General features: G+C 55.1%; 6 protein-coding genes across 6 annotated transcripts; 3 read left to right on the forward strand and 3 right to left on the reverse strand.

Moving 5' to 3' along the window:
* Positions 1-13: 13 nt before the first annotated feature.
* Positions 14-1,942, forward strand: GUITHDRAFT_76867 (hypothetical protein; the record flags this gene model as incomplete). The annotated part of the gene is made up of 4 exons (XM_005825729.1): positions 14-303; positions 751-1,260; positions 1,561-1,641; positions 1,741-1,942. Coding segments are annotated over 4 exons (1,083 nt in total), but the record flags the coding sequence as incomplete, so codon positions are not given.
* A 2,191-nt stretch (positions 1,943-4,133) lies between these two features.
* Positions 4,134-5,414, forward strand: GUITHDRAFT_54046 (hypothetical protein; the record flags this gene model as incomplete). The annotated part of the gene is made up of 2 exons (XM_005825730.1): positions 4,134-4,607; positions 5,061-5,414. Coding segments are annotated over 2 exons (828 nt in total), but the record flags the coding sequence as incomplete, so codon positions are not given.
* Positions 5,415-6,701: 1,287 nt separating this feature from the next.
* Positions 6,702-10,439, reverse strand: GUITHDRAFT_115135 (hypothetical protein; the record flags this gene model as incomplete). Its single annotated transcript, XM_005825731.1, has 17 exons — positions 6,702-6,881; positions 6,925-7,024; positions 7,080-7,151; positions 7,201-7,277; positions 7,589-7,723; positions 7,773-7,842; positions 8,623-8,834; positions 8,885-8,983; positions 9,029-9,174; positions 9,220-9,290; positions 9,344-9,400; positions 9,455-9,519; positions 9,566-9,693; positions 9,787-9,903; positions 9,956-9,986; positions 10,034-10,068; positions 10,403-10,439. 17 exons carry the CDS (start codon positions 10,437-10,439, stop codon positions 6,702-6,704), a joined length of 1,632 nt encoding a protein of 543 aa, XP_005825788.1.
* Positions 10,440-11,199: 760 nt separating this feature from the next.
* On the reverse strand, positions 11,200-12,089 carry GUITHDRAFT_115136 (hypothetical protein; the record flags this gene model as incomplete). Its single annotated transcript, XM_005825732.1, has 4 exons — positions 11,200-11,250; positions 11,300-11,350; positions 11,399-11,718; positions 11,774-12,089. 4 exons carry the CDS (start codon positions 12,087-12,089, stop codon positions 11,200-11,202), a joined length of 738 nt encoding a protein of 245 aa, XP_005825789.1.
* A 478-nt stretch (positions 12,090-12,567) lies between these two features.
* GUITHDRAFT_115137 (hypothetical protein) lies at positions 12,568-14,963 on the reverse strand (the record flags this gene model as incomplete). Its single annotated transcript, XM_005825733.1, has 3 exons — positions 12,568-12,660; positions 12,798-14,869; positions 14,918-14,963. The coding sequence occupies 3 exons, from the start codon at positions 14,961-14,963 to the stop codon at positions 12,568-12,570; spliced, it is 2,211 nt and encodes a 736-aa protein (XP_005825790.1).
* Positions 14,964-15,963: 1,000 nt separating this feature from the next.
* On the forward strand, positions 15,964-18,036 carry GUITHDRAFT_115138 (hypothetical protein; the record flags this gene model as incomplete). The annotated part of the gene is made up of 5 exons (XM_005825734.1): positions 15,964-16,666; positions 16,733-16,914; positions 16,962-17,000; positions 17,168-17,213; positions 17,597-18,036. The coding sequence occupies 5 exons, from the start codon at positions 15,964-15,966 to the stop codon at positions 18,034-18,036; spliced, it is 1,410 nt and encodes a 469-aa protein (XP_005825791.1).
* Between the last annotated feature and the right edge of the window lie 475 nt (positions 18,037-18,511).

The raw sequence follows: 18,511 nt of genomic DNA on the forward strand, positions 1-18,511 counted from the left end.
ATGCAGCCAGGGCATGTACAAATCCTCTGCTGGTATCCAGCTCTGTAGTACCTGTCCAGCGAACAGCTCTTCAACGACAAACCGAGAGAATTGCTTGTGCAACCAAGGATACGAACAAACCGACCAATCAAGTCTCCAGTGTACTATGTGCCAACGAGGAACATACAAAGAAAATATTTCAGATCAAAGCTGCAAACCATGCGATGCCGGCACCTACGCAGACCAGGAGGGCTCGACCTACTGCACGGCCTGCACGGGGAACGCAAGCTCGCCGGTAGCAAGCGACAACATCACAGCATGCCTGTGCTTGCCGGGGTACACGGGCAGCTACGCGGAGGGGTGCAGGGCTTGCGAAGTCGGGAAGTACAAGCTTGTCAACGGGACGGACACCTGTACGCCATGCGCGATCGGGACATACAAGAACATGTCCGGGCCGGGGGCTTGCTACGAGTGTCCGGCGCACTCGTCGACGGCCAACACGAGCAGCGTGTACTTGACGGACTGCGAGTGCAACGTAGGGTACAGCGGGGAGAAGGGAGGACCGTGCACGATCTGCTCGGCCGGGTACTACGCCGACGTCCCTGGACAGACGCAGTGTATGGCATGCGACGCCGGCACCTACGCAGACCAGGAGGGCTCGACCTACTGCACGGCCTGCACGGGGAACGCAAGCTCGCCGGTAGCAAGCGACAACATCACAGCATGCCTGTGCTTGCCGGGGTACACGGGCAGCTACGCGGAGGGGTGCAGGGCTTGCGAAGTCGGGAAGTACAAGCTTGTCAACGGGACGGACACCTGTACGCCATGCGCGATCGGGACATACAAGAACATGTCCGGGCCGGGGGCTTGCTACGAGTGTCCTCCCTTGACTGGGACACCTCAAATTGGAAGTTTTTCAATAGAGGATTGCATTTGTATTGCCGGGTACTATCAATCGAATGTCTCGAATTGTACCATTTGTCCAACGGGAATGTACAGTTCGATTGCTGGAAGCACAGCCTGCACTGCATGCGACGCCGGCACCTACGCAGACCAGGAGGGCTCGACCTACTGCACGGCCTGCACGGGGAACGCAAGCTCGCCGGTAGCAAGCGACAACATCACAGCATGCCTGTGCTTGCCGGGGTACACGGGCAGCTACGCGGAGGGGTGCAGGGCTTGCGAAGTCGGGAAGTACAAGCTTGTCAACGGGACGGACACCTGTACGCCATGCGCGATCGGGACATACAAGAACATGTCCGGGCCGGGGGCTTGCTACGAGTGTCCGGCGCACTCGTCGACGGCCAACACGAGCAGCGTGTACTTGACGGACTGCGAGTGCAACGTAGGGTACAGCGGGGAGAAGGGAGGACCGTGCACGATCTGCTCGGCCGGGTACTACGCCGACGTCCCTGGAAAGCCGCAGTGTACGGCATGCGACGCCGGCACCTACGCAGACCAGGAGGGCTCGACCTACTGCACGGCCTGCACGGGGAACGCAAGCTCGCCGGTAGCAAGCGACAACATCACAGCATGCCTGTGCTTGCCGGGGTACACGGGCAGCTACGCGGAGGGGTGCAGGGCTTGCGAAGTCGGGAAGTACAAGCTTGTCAACGGGACGGACACCTGTACGCCATGCGCGATCGGGACATACAAGAACATGTCCGGGCCGGGGGCTTGCTACGAGTGTCCGGCGCACTCGTCGACGGCCAACACGAGCAGCGTGTACTTGACGGACTGCGAGTGCAACGTAGGGTACAGCGGGGAGAAGGGAGGACCGTGCACGATCTGCTCGGCCGGGTACTACGCCGACGTCCCTGGACAGACGCAGTGTACGGCATGCGACGCCGGCACCTACGCAGACCAGGAGGGCTCGACCTACTGCACGGCCTGCACGGGGAACGCAAGCTCGCCGGTAGCAAGCGACAACATCACAGCATGCCTGTGCTTGCCGGGGTACACGGGCAGCTACGCGGAGGGGTGCAGGGCTTGCGAAGTCGGGAAGTACAAGCTTGTCAACGGGACGGACACCTGTACGCCATGCGCGATCGGGACATACAAGAACATGTCCGGGCCGGGGGCTTGCTACGAGTGTCCGGCGCACTCGTCGACGGCCAACACGAGCAGCGTGTACTTGACGGACTGCGAGTGTATCCCTGGATACTGGGGTCGCAACGGTCACGCTTGTGATGCCTGCATTCCAGGGCAGTACAAGGAGGAGCTTGGGTCGCACAACTGCAGCTCGTGCCCAGCAGACACCTACCTCAACTTCTCTGCCTCGAATACGCGACAAGACTGCGCCGTGTGTCCTGCGCATTCGAGCTCTCCAGTAGGGAGCGACAACATCGTAGACTGCCGGTGCAACAAGGGGTACACAGGTCCAGACGGGGGTCCATGCGAGGCCTGCCCGACGGGGAAGTACAAGAGCGTACTGGGGTCTTCGGGTTGTCAAACGTGTCCGAGATATTCGGATTCTCCCTTGGCAAGCATCGTTTTGTGGAATTGTTCTTGCAATCAAGGATATTTTGGTCCCTTTGGTGACTCTGGCATCACGTTCACTTTTATCTTTGGTCATCAGTGTACGGCATGTGCAGTGGGCAAGTACAAAAATACTTCTGGATCAAGCCTGTGCACTGATTGTCCGACATATTCCACTACGCCCTCACCAGCCAGTCCCAATAGGACGGATTGTACATGCAACGTAGGGTACAGCGGAAACGATGGAGAGAAATGTACGATCTGCTCGGCCGGGTACTACGCCGACGTCCCTGGACAGACGCAGTGTACGGCATGCGACGCCGGCACCTACTCAGACCAGGAGGGCTCGACCTACTGCACGGCCTGCACGGGGAACGCAAGCTCGCCGGTAGCAAGCGACAACATCACAGCGTGCCTGTGCTTGCCGGGGTACACGGGCAGCTACGCGGAGGGTTGCAGGGCTTGCGAAGTCGGGAAGTACAAGCTTGTCAACGGGACGGACACCTGTACGCCATGCGCGGTCGGGACATACAAGAACATGTCCGGGCCGGGGGCTTGCTACGAGTGTCCGGCGCACTCGTCGACGGCCAACACGAGCAGCGTGTACTTGACGGACTGCCAGTGTATCCCTGGATACTGGGGTCGCAACGGTCACGCTTGTGATGCCTGCATTCCAGGGCAGTACAAGGAGGAGCTTGGGTCGCACAACTGCAGCTCGTGCCCAGCAGACACCTACCTCAACTTCTCTGCCTCGAATACGCGACAAGACTGCGCCGTGTGTCCTGCGCATTCGAGCTCTCCAGTAGGGAGCGACAACATCGTAGACTGCCGGTGCAACAAGGGGTACACAGGTCCAGACGGGGGTCCATGCGAGGCCTGCCCGACGGGGAAGTACAAGAGCGTACTGGGATCGTCGGGTTGCGTCAGCTGCAGTCCAAACTTCTACGTCAACACCTCCGCTGCTACTGTTTGCCTTGCCTGCCTGTCAGGGAGCGTCTCTAACGAGGGAGACTTCGGATGCATCTGCGACAGGGGGTACGAGACTACTAGCGACCTCCTCAACCCATGCAGAGCCTGCACTTCCGGCTCGTTCAAGCCTTTGAACGGCTCAGGTCAGTGTGTCCTCTGTAGCCCAGGCACATACAACAACGTGAGCGCCGCCAGCTCTTGTGCGCAGTGCGACCCTGCGATGAAGATGTCGGAAAATCTTCTACTGGCCTGTCAGTGCGATCCCAGTTGTAAAGTGGCATGCGACAGGAACCAGCACGCATGTTTCCTCAGTCAGAGGGGAGGCTACAATCAGTCTGTGAACGTGTGTGCGCTGAGAGGAGGGATTTTGATTGAGAGAGGTAACCAGGCCGATCACTGCTGAAACGTGAACTAATCTTGTTTCTGCAGGAAACCTCTCCGTGTATCCTGTGGACATATCCCGAGTCCTGGCGTTGATCTCTGCCTTTGAAGGCTACTACTGGACTGGAACGACCCAGCAGGCAGACTCGCTGGGGAGGGACTGGTGCTCGCTGTCGCGCTGGATCGCGGGCTCCCTCGATGTCGGGCCTCGCGGCTTTAACACTTACATGGCCGAATGCGACTCATCTCACTACTCGGTGTGCATGATCTGCGAAGAGAACTACTGGCTGGAAGTCCAGGGATCCACGTTTTCCTGCAAGCTCTGCCAGTGTGAAGCCGGCTCCTATAAGAACTCGAAGTGCTATGGCAGAGACAATGGATGCGCTTTGTGCCCCGGCGGCACCTATGCTGTGGGACAGACGACAACCTGCCTGTCGTGTACAGCTGGGAAGTACGTGGGCACTGACGCATGCAAACATTCTCTGACTCTCGCTGACAGGTACAGCCTTGCTGGTGCAACCTCATGCTCCTCGTGTGCCAACGGCACGTCGACCAAGCTCGGGGACTCAGTCTGCTATGACTGCGCTGCAGGATGGTTTAGTGTCGGCGACGGTTGCGAGAGGTGCCCTGTCGGGCAGACATCTGTCAGGAAATCTTCCTCGTGCGCTCCCTGTGCCCCTGGCTATGTGACGCCCTTCTCCACCTTCTGCGAGCCCTGTCCAGCTGGGAAGTTCTCTCCCAACTCGACTCAGCTCTGCCAGCTCTGCCCCAACGGAACTTTCTCGGAAGCCGGTTGGTCAGTCTGTCAAGCTTGTCCAGTTGGAAAATTCGCTGGATCGAGTGGAAGAAGTTCCTGTACCAACTGCGAGATCGGCAAAAGTTCTACCTCCGGCCAATCCACATGCTCGGGATGTGTCCCTGGAAAGTTCTACCGGGCCAGCGACTTGACTTGCGCGTCATGTGCCACGGGGACGTACTCGAACTCTTCTCAGTCTACGTTCTGCTGGTGATGAGGAGGAGGTCGAGTCGCTAGTCAAGCTGACTGTGTTGTTAGGTTGTGTTCTCCTGGTTTCTCCTCGGACACCGACTCGAGCACCTGTTACTCCTGCCCATCTGGGAAATATTCTCAGCTCGGATTTGCCGCCTGCCGTAATTGTGAAGCAGGAAAGTTTGGGGTGGAGGTCAATGCCACCACCTGCATCCTTTGTGCTGCTGGGAATTACTCCAACATCTCGGGAGCCAGCTCACCAGAGGCTTGTTCTACTTGCAGTCAGGGATACTTCTCGCTGGTTGGGAGCTCGTCCTGTGCAGCTTGTGCGGTTGGAAAGATCTCTAACGTACCAGGAGCAACGTACTGCACCGACTGTCCCGCAGGCAAGACGTCAGTCAGCGGGTCCTCTAGCTGCTCCGCTTGCCCAAAAGGGAAGTACTCGACAGGGGGAGGCGACTGCAGCCAGTGCGAAGCAGGGAAATATTTCTCAGATACAGGGGCTACGTCATCTACTTTCTGTCTGGCCTGTTCGCAAGGATCATACTCGCCCCGGGGGTCAGCGACGTGCACCTTTTGCAAGGAAGGACAGATTGTGTCAGCTTCCAAGGATGGGTGCACGTCCTGCAATCTACCAGTGAAGGACGTCAAGTGGACCAATGCTGGTGTGGACTGTAGTTGGACATGCCCGGAAAAGAAGTATGACGCATGGCTGTGCTGTGTCCCAGCTTGAAGGTTCTGACCTCTTCGCAGCTTCAGGTGGGTACGTGACAAGTACTTCGTCCAGTGCTTCCCTTGTCCCTTCGACGCACCGATACCTGGTAGAGCGAGGCAGTACCGGACTTGAAGGACCTGACTACGTGCTCAGACGGTGAAACCTGCACCTGCCCACCCTCTGCCCCCTTCCTACGTGTCTACGTGAAGGCAGATCCAAGTGACAAGGTTAGAAGGTTTCTGACTTGACGTCTGATCCCATTCCGCAGGGTTCCTCGTTCCTTCTATCGTCTCTGTCCAGTGTGTGTCCGAGGACAAGGGAATACCGCAAGTAATGTGCTCCTTCCCTTCTCCTTTCCTCGTCCACCCCTCCTCCCTGATTCTCTCTCTCCTCTTCTCCTTCTTGCCCTTCTCTCCTTCTCCCCTACTCTATCCTCTCTCTCTCTCGCTCTCCTCCCTTCTCTTGCTCTCCATCCTCCTTATCCTGCTCCTTTCAGCCCATTGGAGACATGCCTCCCTCCAAGCCTGCCAAGTGGTGCTGCTCCACCAACAACGCTACCTGCAGCACCCAGAGGTCAGTTGGGGAGCTGCTGAGGACGACACTGAAGGAGATGGCTGTGCAGGTGCAGCGAATGTTGGGTTCCTTACAACAACCCTCCTGACATTCCAGTCTGCTGAAGGGAAAGTTGAATTTGAAAAATGTTATGTTACATGTTTCTTCCTGTCCTCCTACAACTTCCTGCATGCCCGGCTGCCTGTCTGCCTCATACAGACATTGACAGACTCTGACGGCTCCTGCCGGTCCTGGCTCGCATCGATCGCTGCGCGTCGTCGAATGTAGCGAAAGTCACGTTACCAACCGGAGTCTGCGGTAGGAGTGAGAAGGGAAGGGATACGAGCGACTATACTGAAGGGTCTTGACCGACGATAGAAGCAGTCCAAACACCTATAGAGAGGTTGTTTCCTATTCGCTCCACAGTCAGTCACCCCGGACTGAGTTGAGGCAGTGGAAGTTACGGCTGTTTGGGGAGAGAGCCTTTGGTGACCTCCGCACCTCCTGTTGACGAAACATTATGACCCGTTGCAGCTCTACAAACAAGTCGAGGAATGTTTGAGAAACATGTTGAAGACATCATCATCAACATCAAGGACAACACTTCAAGGAATATCACGGAAACCAACTCGTCAGTTTTCAGCGAATGTCTCCAACCTTGAAGTTGTAAGAAATCTCTTCAGGTCGTATGCTGCTCTGTACATCTGCTCGACAATTCTCTATCTCACGCTCTATCATCTCCAAAATTTTTGCCGCATGATCTTCGGTAGCAGAGCTCTGGTCCAACAATCTGATCTTTTCCTTCACGCTTCCCATTGCCTTCAACGCTCGTCATGTCATGTATGTGAACTCGTTAACTCACCTTAAATCCAACGACGTAATGTAACGAACGCAACAATCTGTGATGATGTGCAGAGCTTGCAAAGCAGTGTAACGTAGCAAACAGTAACTTCTTGTCCACACTGAACGAGAGCAGAAAGTCAGCTCTTGTTGCTGTCATCGTGAACGAGTACTCACTTGACCTCGTCAAACGTCAAAAACTGACATAGCTCTTCGATGAGACCGAGGGTGACAGTAAATGACAAAAGTCTGCAAATCAACGGAGGCGTCACCAGCCCCAAACTTCAACTCCTCTTACCTTTCAATCCTTGTTCTCTCCATGTTCGCTCTCGTGGAGATGAGTTGCAGAAAGATACCGATCGCTTGATCTGTGATCTTGAGCAACAACATGTCAAACTTTCATCTTCAATCAGTCAGGCTCACTTCGACGTCCCTTCCTTTCAACAGTGTGAGACACAGGGAAAGGAAACCTTTCTCTGATGCGCATTCCCAACCTACTCGTGAACTTCATCATCTTCATCCCACCACGCTCACTTGACCTCGTTCACAGTCGCTCGACAGCCGCACTGAGGCCAAGAGGTTGGCAAGCACGTGACCCCTGACCTGCTCTTGGGAGGATGAAAATTCCTCTATAACATCAATCTACATTCATCACCAACAGAATATGACGTTGCAAAATGTCTCACCAAGACTTTTACTCTGTCAGGATGCTCCGCAAAAGCCTTCCTTGCGGGAATGGAACCCGAGAGCAGGTTTCGAAAGCAAGCACACGCAGAGGAGAGGAGAAGAGGGTCGCGGTCTGCGAAGCTGCGCAGGTAGTGCTGCGAGACTAACTATCAGCTGGTCGAGAGCTGAAGGAGGGGAGGTTACCTGAATGACTAGAAACACTTGCTGTACCAGGTCGGCTTCAAGTAGCAGGCTCTGGAGTAGAGTCGGTACACTATGTGACATGTTCACACAAAGTAACGAGAATCTCGCTTGATGACGTGGCAAGGGAGGCGCAAGCTCCGAGGACCTGAGAGAAAATTTCAATGGAGGAAGACGAGAAGATGGAGAGATGGAGTAAGGAGAGGAGGAGGAGGAGGAGGAGGAAGAGGAAAAATGAGGATGAGGGTGAGGGAGATCAAAACGGAGAGAACGAGAAAAAGGAAGACGAAAATGGAGAAGTAGGAAGAAGAACAGGAAAAGGAAGAGGAAGAGGAGGAAGAGGAGGAAGAAGAAGAGGAAGAGGAAGAAGAGGAGGAAGAGGAGGAAGAGGAGGAAGAGGAAGAGGAAGAAGAGGAGGGGGGGGGGAGGAGGAGGAGGAGGTGAAGGGAAGGAAGAGGAAGAATAAGGGAAGAGGAGGAGGAGCAGGGATATGAGAAAAGAGGAACCTGGGTTCTAGTGGCGGATGTGCCTCGATGAAGCAGCCAGTCAAACACAGAAACAATCCCCTGGCGTTGTTATATGTAAGGAGTGAGAGAGCAATGAGGAAGTCTGACTAGTTGAACGCTGAGCTTCCTGGATTCGGGGACATCTAAGACAAGTGTGAGAGGCAGGCAAAGTCAGTCGGTCAGTCAGTCAGTCAGTCAGTCAGTCAGTCAGTCAGTCAAGTAGCTCCAGAGTTCTTCACCTGCAAGTAGCATGCGGATACATGAGACTGCGTTTGGGACATAACCCTCTTCCCCGTTGGACCTTTCGCACGCTGAGGAAACTCAAACCACACGAGCAGCAGCTGCACCTGTAGTTGTGCGGGTCTGACAGCAGAGATTGCTCGACGTCGCTGGATTCGAGCTCATGCTTGGCATAGGGAAGTTTGAACGTCTTGACGTTGCAAAGAAACCATGTTCCTATTACATGCAAGGTCAGTGCAGAGTTGCATGAGCCCTGTCTGCTCTCGCCTGTAATGAGCTGCAGAAATATTCGCAGCCCACCACTTGTGAAGAAAATTCGCTTCAGGAAAGCTTCAGGAACAAGAACTCAGAGAGCTATAGTCTTCTTACTTTTCCATCTACATTGTTGACAAGAAGATTTCTCATTGCTGTCACAACAAACTCTGATGTTCTTGTACAACTTTCATCACAAAGAGACGACAATCCCTCCTGATTGCTAATCAAACGCTGTAGAACATCTAGTCTACAAACGACCTTGAACGTGATCTTCAGACGAGTTATCAGCGCTCCAATGGCGCCGCTCACTGTCAGCTGTCTTTGTGCATACTCGTTCTGGAAGCTCAGATTTTGTACAGCAATAATCGCTTGCAGGACAACATGTCCTGACACTTTCGCATCGTCTGCAGAATGTCAGGGTAGCGTTTGACACGTAAATAGCAAGTGACCGATGACGCGAACGATTTCTTTGTGACCACTCGCATTGATGATTCTCTCTCCACGCTGTTCAGGATGACACCTGCATTTGTTTTTCAATCGTTTCCATCATTCCTACTGCGCAAAACGACATACATTGCAAGATTGCAAAGAATTCCTACACAACACTCGGCGACTTCAGGTGTTGCATACCTGTTCAGAAGTTCAGCATGAAAGCATCTAACAACATACACGTTATCAGTCTACTTGCTCCTCTCTGCCAGCGTTCTACAAACTTCCTCTACACTCCTGTTCTCCTTCAACGTAGCGAGCTGTAAACACATCGTCAGTTGAAGTTGAGGGAAGTTATTGTACAACCCTTCCAGTCTCTGAAGTCGAGCAGTTGTAGACTAGCCTGACCGTCACCTCGGCCAACTTTCTCCAATGCACTTCAAACGATCTTTCATTGATGATGCGCAGCAGCCGCAAGAATCTCCCGAGCAGCCCTGAACGGCTCTGATCACAACTAGCTCCTCCTCCTTCATCTGCTACTCCTCACCACTGCTGACAACATGGTGTACCCCGGTCTCCGACGTCACCTACGGCAAGCACTCTTACACGCTCGATCGTCCCCATCTCAACCCCAACAACGGACATGTCGCAGAGCTCGAAGGCGATGGGTGGCTGCAGAGAGGTAGGCTGGTTTGAACCCTGCTCTGCTGTCACTCCCTCACATGATAGCCGCAAGCCCTCATCGTGTCATGTTACCGCTTATCGTCAGCTTCTTGTCTACTTCCATCTGCTAGATCAGTCATGGGACTGCACCAGGGAGCAACAGGAGCGAACCAGCTCGAAGACTAAGTCAACTTCGCGGATTGCTTCTGCCATGTTGATGGTGAGGAGAGGAGGAGACACGGAGGAGATAAAGTTCGTACGATCCTCCCCCTCCTCCCCCCTTACCTCCTCCTCCCTCCTCTCCCCTTCCCTGTTCTCCCCTCCTTATCCATCCCATCCCATCCCATCCCATCCCATCCTATCGTCCATTTGGCGACTTTTCTTTCTCAGTCTCCTACCTCACCTCTCCTGCTCTCTCCTGCTCTCTCCTGCTCCCTCCTGCTCCCTCCTGCTCTCTCCTGCTCTCTCCTGCTCTCTCCTGCTCCCTCCTGCTCTCTCCTGCTCTCTCCTGCTCCATCCTGCTCCCTCCTCTTCTCTCACCATCGCATAGCTCCTCCAAGGAGCCGTACGCCGCCATTGCGCCCGATCGCCCCCTTTCCATGGGAACCCGCAGAAAGAAAATTTTGAAAAGTTGAGCCGGGGTATCGGAGTAGGGAGGGAGGGACCGCGTGGAAGGAGGAGGAGGAGCAGGAGGAGGAGGGGGAGGAGGAGGAGGAGGAGGAGGAGGAGGAGGAGGGAGGGAAGGAGGGAGGAGGTGCCAGAGGGCAGGGAAGAAGTAGCAGGGAGCCAGGGGGGGGGAGGAGGGGGAAGAGAAAAGCCAGGGGGGGGCGGGGGGAGGAGGGGGGAAGCCAACGTTCAGAGGAAGGGCGGCAGACAACTGCGGCGAGATGGAGCAAGAAGCATGTTCACAAAAATGGCGGGAAACGGAGGGAAGGGACGAGGAGAAGGTGAGGAGAGAGAGAGGGAGAGGGGAGAGAGGAGGCGAAGGGAGGGAGGGGAAAGAAAGGGAGTGAAGGGCGGGAAGGGAAGGGGAGGGGAGGAGGGGAGGAGGGGAGCGGGGGACGAGATTTGCGTGGTTTCCTTCCTCCATACCCTTCTAGCCTACAAAGCAATCTCTTCCTCACCTATTCTTTCCCTTCCCTTCTACTCCCTCCCCTTCTCTCACAGCTTCTACCCTCACCACTTCTCCCCCACATTCTACCTCTTCACATGAAACCATAAGGAAAACTCTCGTTGCGCACGGGTAGACTTGTGTCAAGATAGCACGAAAGGAGAAGTTCTTATTCAAGATCTCAGAGAAGTAAGAAATACACGGGAGGAGACAACAACAGCCGCTATCAAGCCTTGAGCACGCTTTGTATATCCTCAGAATTCATCGATCCAATCATCTGCCCCACCATTTCACCCTTGCAGCCAACAAGACAATATCGAGCTCACCGTCATAAACTCAGCATCCCTGTAGTCTTTGATCAACATCTTACAACCAACCTGCCCAGCCCGTCACCGCCATACCCGCCAGCAGGCAGCAACTCTTACCGATGTCAGTGTGTCCGCATGCTGACTTGTCAAAATCCCAACTGTGAAGGCTCCCGACTTGACGCCAGCCGTCGCTCCTGACGGCGAGTCTTCCACCACCACTGTCTCCTCCGGCTTCAGCCCCAGTCGCTCCATCGCGATCTGGTAGGGCATCGGGTCGGGCTTGGCCTTCTTGCACTCGTCCCCGATGACGATGGTGTCAAACCAGTCCAGCCTTCCCAGCACTGACAGCATGAACTCTGCGTTCTTGCGCGGGGCGTTGGTGACAGCAGCCTTTTTGATCCCTGCCTGGTCGAGGAAGTGGAAAATCTCCTGCAGGCCTAGGATAGGATCAGCACACAGGAGGAGGGGGCATGCAAGGGAAGATCGGGGGACCTTCAATGGGTTTCAGCTTGCCTACTGCCATCTCTCTGAATCTCGCTTCCTTCATCTCACTCCATCGCTCGGCCTGCTCCACCGTCCAGTGCGGGAAGAGGTCCTTGCAGATAAGCGCGTTCTGCCGTCCTGCTATCATGGTGCGAAAGAAGTGCTCGTCGATGGGTTTGCCGCCATTGATCCCCTCCTTCATCAACAGCTCCTGGAAGACTTCAAAGTGCACAGGATCAGAGTCGCACAGCGTCCCATCCACGTCGAACAGGATGCCTCGGACGGCTCCAGGACCTGAAGCAGCTTGAACCGCCGTTCGGGTCATCTTGAACCAGGGATGCCGCAGGGAGGGCGGCGGCTGCAAGGAAGGAGGAGAGGACCTGAGAGAGTGGGGAGGAGGAGGAGGAGGAGACTGAGGAACGAAGCTCTCTACAGCTGCCAGGCTGGCGCATAGCAGCAGCAGCACCCGGCCCCTCCGTGCACCGCCTGCATTCCCCGACATATAAAGGTGGGTGAACCCTCATCCCCACCTAGTTTGGAGTTTCACTGAGTCAGCTGTGAGTCAGTAGCAGGCCAGAGCAGGCCAGGTAGCAGGCCAGAGCAGGCCTGGTACCAGGCCAGTAGTCTGAGTCAGTTCACGGATGAGTCCTCCCCGACGGACGCTGATCGGAGCGGCCAGAGCCTTGGCCAACACTCAGTTTTTCCTGCAGAAGTTCCTGTGCAGAGTGAGTCCGATCCAACAGCTTCCATGTTTCTTCATTGATTAATATTTCTTAAACAACAGTACAGGAGGGGCTTGACCTCTATTGGTTGGAACTCTCGCTCCACTCTATTCCTGGCACGCTCTGCCTAGCGACTTGACAGGCTCTCATGATCGGAGTCAGGACAGTCAGCGCCTGCAACGACGGAACAAGTCAGTGTCCATTGAACAACAGCCAGACACAGCGAGGAAGGCGGAGGGATGTTTTGTCAGAACGATGAGGTATTGGAGAAGGACGAGGTATTTGAGGAGGAGGAGGAGGAGGACACATACCTTCTCTTTGGCAAAGTCGAGCCTCCTGGATCCCTCGAGAGAACGTCTGAGCTGCGATATCTTACCCATGACATGCACATCCTTCCGATGGGACTTGAGCATGCTCTGGAAGTCTGACTTTGAACCACCCTTGTGACAGGGCCAGAGCGAAGGCCGAGATCGCATGTCCTCGTTGAACTCGTCCTCTTGCGCAAAGTCGTAGACAAAGATGACTCGCTCCAGCCTTCCCCACTCGTCGAAATCTCGGATCGTGGTGACTTTGACTATCATTCCGTCCACTTTCCCGCCCACTCTCCCGATGATGGGCCAGTACCGCACGGTGTTCTTGGAGGTGCAGGACGAGCAGATGTCCAGGAGGATAGTCAGGTAGTCCAGCTCAGACCAAGGGAGGTCGACCTCGTTGCGCAGGAAACGGCATTTGAACTCTTCATGGTGGAGCCCAAAGAGGTGACTGAGCGTTGGCCCGAACCGACATCCAGCTCTGTCCCCTGTGCTCTTGTTAGTCTCGAAGGCGATCCATCGGTCGTGCCCGAATCTTGATTGGAAGCTGTTGTAGATGTCTTGGGAGGACTCCTCCAAGTCACCGGGCTTCGCCGAGGATTGAGTGAGGAGCTTGTTGTTGGCTCGGGTGGACTGCAAGCGAACGAGAAAGCTCAGATCTGAGATCCCATCGTTGAGAACCTTGAGGAGATCGTTGGGCAGGTTCTTGAACAGTTTGAGCAGAGTGCTCGAGTGGCATCCGAACTCCCAAGACCGTTTCATCATCATCGGGTTGATGCCGATGACCGTCGAAGCTTGCAAAAGTGCTTGAAAGTCCGGACTCTTGGCGTCCTCAAACGTCATCGAGCAATCAAGTGACAGCGGGCACTCGATACTCTCCGGGGTGAGGAAGCTCACGTTTCCGTTAACCTTCGCGTCGCACTTCGATCCAACTCCCCGCAGCAAACAGTTCCCACAGGGCAGCAAGCCGTTGCATCTCTGCTTCTTCCTCCTACACTCACTGCATGCTCCGTTGGTCAGCCTTGACGGCCTCGTCCTCGCCTTGGAGCTTGTCAACGTTGGAGGTGGTCCAAGCAGCAAATCGAAGTTAGAATGAGGCTGCATTGCAGATTCGTGCAATACATTCAAATTATTCCAAGAGTTTTCAAGTCCCCTGACACCAACAGGATAGCCGACAGTTTGATGATAGGTGACGTCACCATATTCCACCATCTGAGCAGCATTCGAGAAATGCCCGTTTGAGACTGCAGAGTGTTTGATCAGACAAGCCTCGAAAGTGTTGGGTGCCCCACTCTCGAGAGAGGTGGAGAAACGTAGAGCAGGATTTGTCCCGGTGAAGAACTGATCCGAGTGGCCATAGTTTTCAACACACTGCTGGTCAAGCCCTTGAAATCCATCCTCATTTTCGTTGGCCACAGGCGTGAAGATTGAGCTGAGGCCGACCTGGTTCAATTCTTGACAAGCATGAAATGGCGAAACGGAGAGGGGAGAGGCTGAAGGTGGCGCGTTGAGGGAGGAGCCGCTGCCAGAACAAGAACTGATGCTCGCAGAACTCTGAGAGCCTTGCATGAGAGAGCTCGGCGTAGACTGACGCTCGAAAGATTCTTCCGTACACGAAGAGAGCCAATCTGAAGAAGGACTCGAGCGACAGTCGACAGGTCGGGCGATCTCCGAAGCGCCAACGTAACTGGTTTTGGTGTAGCTAGAAGCATTGTCGTTCGCTGATATCGAAAATGTCGTGAGCGCTGAGCTGTGCGGTGGTTCTGAAACATGGTCGAAATGGAATTGCGATGAACTGTTGGGTACATTATTTCCATCTGGCACGGCGAAGGGAAGCGGGCCAGGCTCGAAAATCGCGGGGGTGTACGTTGGAGCAGGGACGGCAACAGAGGAAGAGGAGGAGAAATATTGATCGTTTGCAAATGGTTGATTCATCGGTTGTGGGGAGGGATCCTCGTCGGCAGTGATCTGTCCGGGCACAAACTGAGTTGTAGGGACTTGCTGGGGAAAGGGGTAATTTGCTCCGAACTGGTACGGTGCTCCATACAAACCATGCTGGACAGGGTCTGATGCTGCGAGTGGCTCATGGTAAAATGGTGGTGCCAGTGAGAAATTCGCACCATTTTGTGATGAAACTTCGAACGCCGTGGCATTGTTCGTCGGCATATGCGGTATATTCCCATCATGATTGTTCTGGCAGGGATTCCATTGATCTGGCTGTGTCTCTGGCCACTGCAACCCTTGGTAGAGGTTTGGTTCAAGCACTTGAGAGTGAGTTTCAAGGTAGGGTAAGTTGGCTCGATGTACAACATTATCTTCATCAGTGCTTGGATAAACTGTGGGATGAACGTTGGTGTTCATCTCAATCTGTTGCAATTATACTGTATGATTCCTTGTATGCATGCGAGCAAGAATACTGTTGTGAATTCCTGAGGTAAAAACATTTCAGACAAACTCTACAGATAAATCAAGCATTCAAAGGATAACAACTGCACGATGGCTAAGCGACAGCAAACCATGTTCCCTCCCTGACACTAGGGGCACTTCCTGGTTCAGTTCTCCTTTTCCATCTCTTGATGCACTTTAACCGAATCTCGAAAGCTCGTCTAAACATCATCCCTCCTCTTCCTCAGCCCCTTTGACCTAGCTGATCATTCTAACTCTCCTCCCTCCTCCCTCCTCCCTACTCCCTCCTCCCTCCTCCCTCCTCCCTCCTCCATGTGACCCTCGCTATTGATGTAACTTTCGCCATACCCACTATTTTATCTTGACAACACTGAAATAATGGACCAAGATTTGAAAATTAATGGATATCGTCCAAAATGGTTCAAATATCTGTGGGTGCCTCCCTTATTATTGTACCCCTTCTTTCTCCACGTTTCCGAACAAAAAAGCTAGAGGGGGGGTGGGGGTCCCAGATATCTATCTTCAGAGTCACTTATCAATCCGTACCCTACCCCACTTATTCCATGCTACCTGCCTATGAAAGGTACCCCTACCACCGGTCAGTCCCGCTTTTTACTACAGCCGTTTCCGATGAGTGACCAACCGAGTTGTCCTCGTACTGATTTTTAACTTAACTTTGAGTAAAGTAGGTCTGAGACTGTCACTGAAACCGGGCCCGGGGGGACAGGCCCCGGGGATATGCCTGAGGCGGGCTAGCGCCATGGTGCGAACAACATCCACCAGCGCCCTGCTGATATGCTGCCTGCTGCTGGCGATGCCAGGAGGAGGAGCGAGGGGGGAAGAGACTGATCTCCTGCTCGCAGCTACTTCTAGCTCCAGCCTCTTCGAGCTGTACTCGCAGCATCATCGTGCGGCCCTGGAGGAGGCTCGAACGAACCCTCGCGCTGCAAGGATCCTGGTGTGCCAGCCATTGTACGGGCTAGCAAACCGGCTGAGGGCGATGATGAGCTGCTTTGTGATTGCTCTTGCAACCAACCGCATCATGTTTGTAGACTGGGAGCACCAGCACACGAAGTTCTACGAGAAGGAGATCCGAGACATGCCTGGCGGGCAGCCAGCCCGACTAGGAGATCTGCTGGAACCCCCCGGGTTTGCGTGGGATGCGCAAGATGCACGAGGTCTCATCTCGGAGCGCTTTTCCAGTGGGAAAGTGCTCCACCTTGCGGATGACGTGGAGAGGGACGAGACGCTCTTGTGCCGGAACATATCGTCCGCCCTGTCGCAGTATGACGTGGTCACCTTGAAGACCTACTTCTGGTGGGAGCTTGCCCTTCACAACCCTCTGTATGAGGAGAAGTTTGCGAGGATAGCGGGAAGGGACGAGATCGGTGTGATAAACATCTGGAAGGAACTTGGCCCGAGGCTGTTCCGACCTGTGAAGGAAGTGCGAGTGATGATGTCAGGTATGGACTTGTACTGAGGTGCTGCTGCTGCCGCTCTGACACATTGTTCGATGACTGACTGGGCAGCGTTGGAAAAGCTCTTCCTCCCCGACCGGCTCAAGGTCGGGCTCCACATCCGCATGGGAGGGAACTGGTTCGACCAGGCGGACAAGCATCCAAGGGGAGACAAACTACCAGTTGAAATCGCCAAGTGCTCGATCGCTGTCATACCAAGGGAGCGCCGGGAGGAGCCAGTGACTTACTTCCTTGTGCGGCTGATCTTGTCCGTGTGCTCTCTGCCTTGACTGATTGGCAGGTCTCTGACAACTCGACAGCAAAGTCGATGGCGAGATACGTGCTGGCCAGCGGGGAGAGAGGAGAAAGAGCTCGCTGCTCCTTGCTGGAGGACGACTGTCTGGCGAGCATCCCAATGAGCAGGGAGGAGAGGACGGCCGTTGCTCTCCTCAACGTCCGATCGCATGCTCATGGCCACGGCCCTCTCGAGCATGACGCCTGCAGCAGGTGAGGGTCTTTGACTATCGCAGCGGCTCCAGGATCGTCATGCTGGGTGAGGAGCGGGAGAAGGAAGAGGGGGCTCTGATAGAAAGGCAGATGGGCAGGTCAACCGAGAGTCAGTGTTCGACGTGAAGATCGCAATGGCAGAAGTAGCTCTTCCTCTCCCTCTGTGCTCCCATGTCCTCCTGTTCGCTGATGACTTTCTGCAAGCCCCTCAACAACATCACACCTCCTCGTCCTCGTCCTCGTCCTCGTCCTCGTCCTCGTCCTCGTCCTCGTTCTTCCTCTCGATCTTGTCCTCACTTTCCTCACCCTCCTCGCCCTCGTCCTCCTGGACCTTGTCCTCCTCTGCATCCTCCTCGTCCACTTCCCTCTCTTCCTTCTCACTCACTGCAATGCCTCTCTTTCTCTTCACCTGCCTCACGACTTTCGCAGATGTTTGCTATGTCCAAGGTGGACAGGCTGGTACGCAGCACGGGCTCAACCTTCATGACTGTAGCGTACTCCTTCCTCCCAAAACCAACTTGGTAAAAAGAAGCCCTCCTGCCCCTGCCCCTGCCCCTGCCCCTGCTCCTGCCCCTGCCCCTGCCCCTGCCCCTGCCCCTGCTCCTGCCCCTGCCCCTGCCCCTGCCCCTGCCCCTGCCCCTGCCCCTGCTCCTGCCCCTGCCCCTGCCCCTGCTCCTGCCCCTGCTCCTGCTCCCTCCTCGGCCCCTGCTCCCTCTTGCTCCCCTCCTCTTGCCACGGCCCCTGCTGCTCGTGCTAAGACGAGGAGGAGGTACGTCGAGGAAAGGAGCCTCAACTGCCACAAACAAGCGACAAACGAGCCCATGGCGCTCGGCAACAGCGATGCGATCATCAACCAAGTGGCAACGTGAGGAGGAGGGGGAGGTGGAGGAGAAAGGGGACCGGGAGGAAGAGGAGGAGCACGAGGCGAAGGAGGGAGGAGGAGGAGGAGCGCGAGGAGGAGGAGGAAGAGGAGGAAGGAGCAGGAGGGAGGAGGAGGAGATAGCTGAGCGTGTAAACAGGTCAACAAGCTGTTTCAACCCCAAGACCATGATCACCTTTCCGTGGATTGCTAGCCCGACATAGCGGGAAAGCGCCAGGAATGGGAGCTAGATCAGGGCAAGGGCATCGGGCGGCTTTAGGAGCAAAAACAGGAGGTTTGGCAGCAGCAGGATAGACGAATCAGGAGCAGGAGCAGGAGCAGGAGCAGGAGCAGGAGCAGGAGCAGGAGCAGGAGATAGAGCAGGAGCAGGACTTAGAGCAGGAGCAGGAGCAGGAGCAGCATGGGGAGGAAGAGTTGTACAATAGAATGATTGCCTATGATTGGGAAGCCTTGGGCTCAATCCC

This window comes from Guillardia theta (genome assembly GCF_000315625.1).
Source record: "Guillardia theta CCMP2712 unplaced genomic scaffold GUITHscaffold_81, whole genome shotgun sequence".
NCBI lineage: Eukaryota > Cryptophyceae > Pyrenomonadales > Geminigeraceae > Guillardia > Guillardia theta.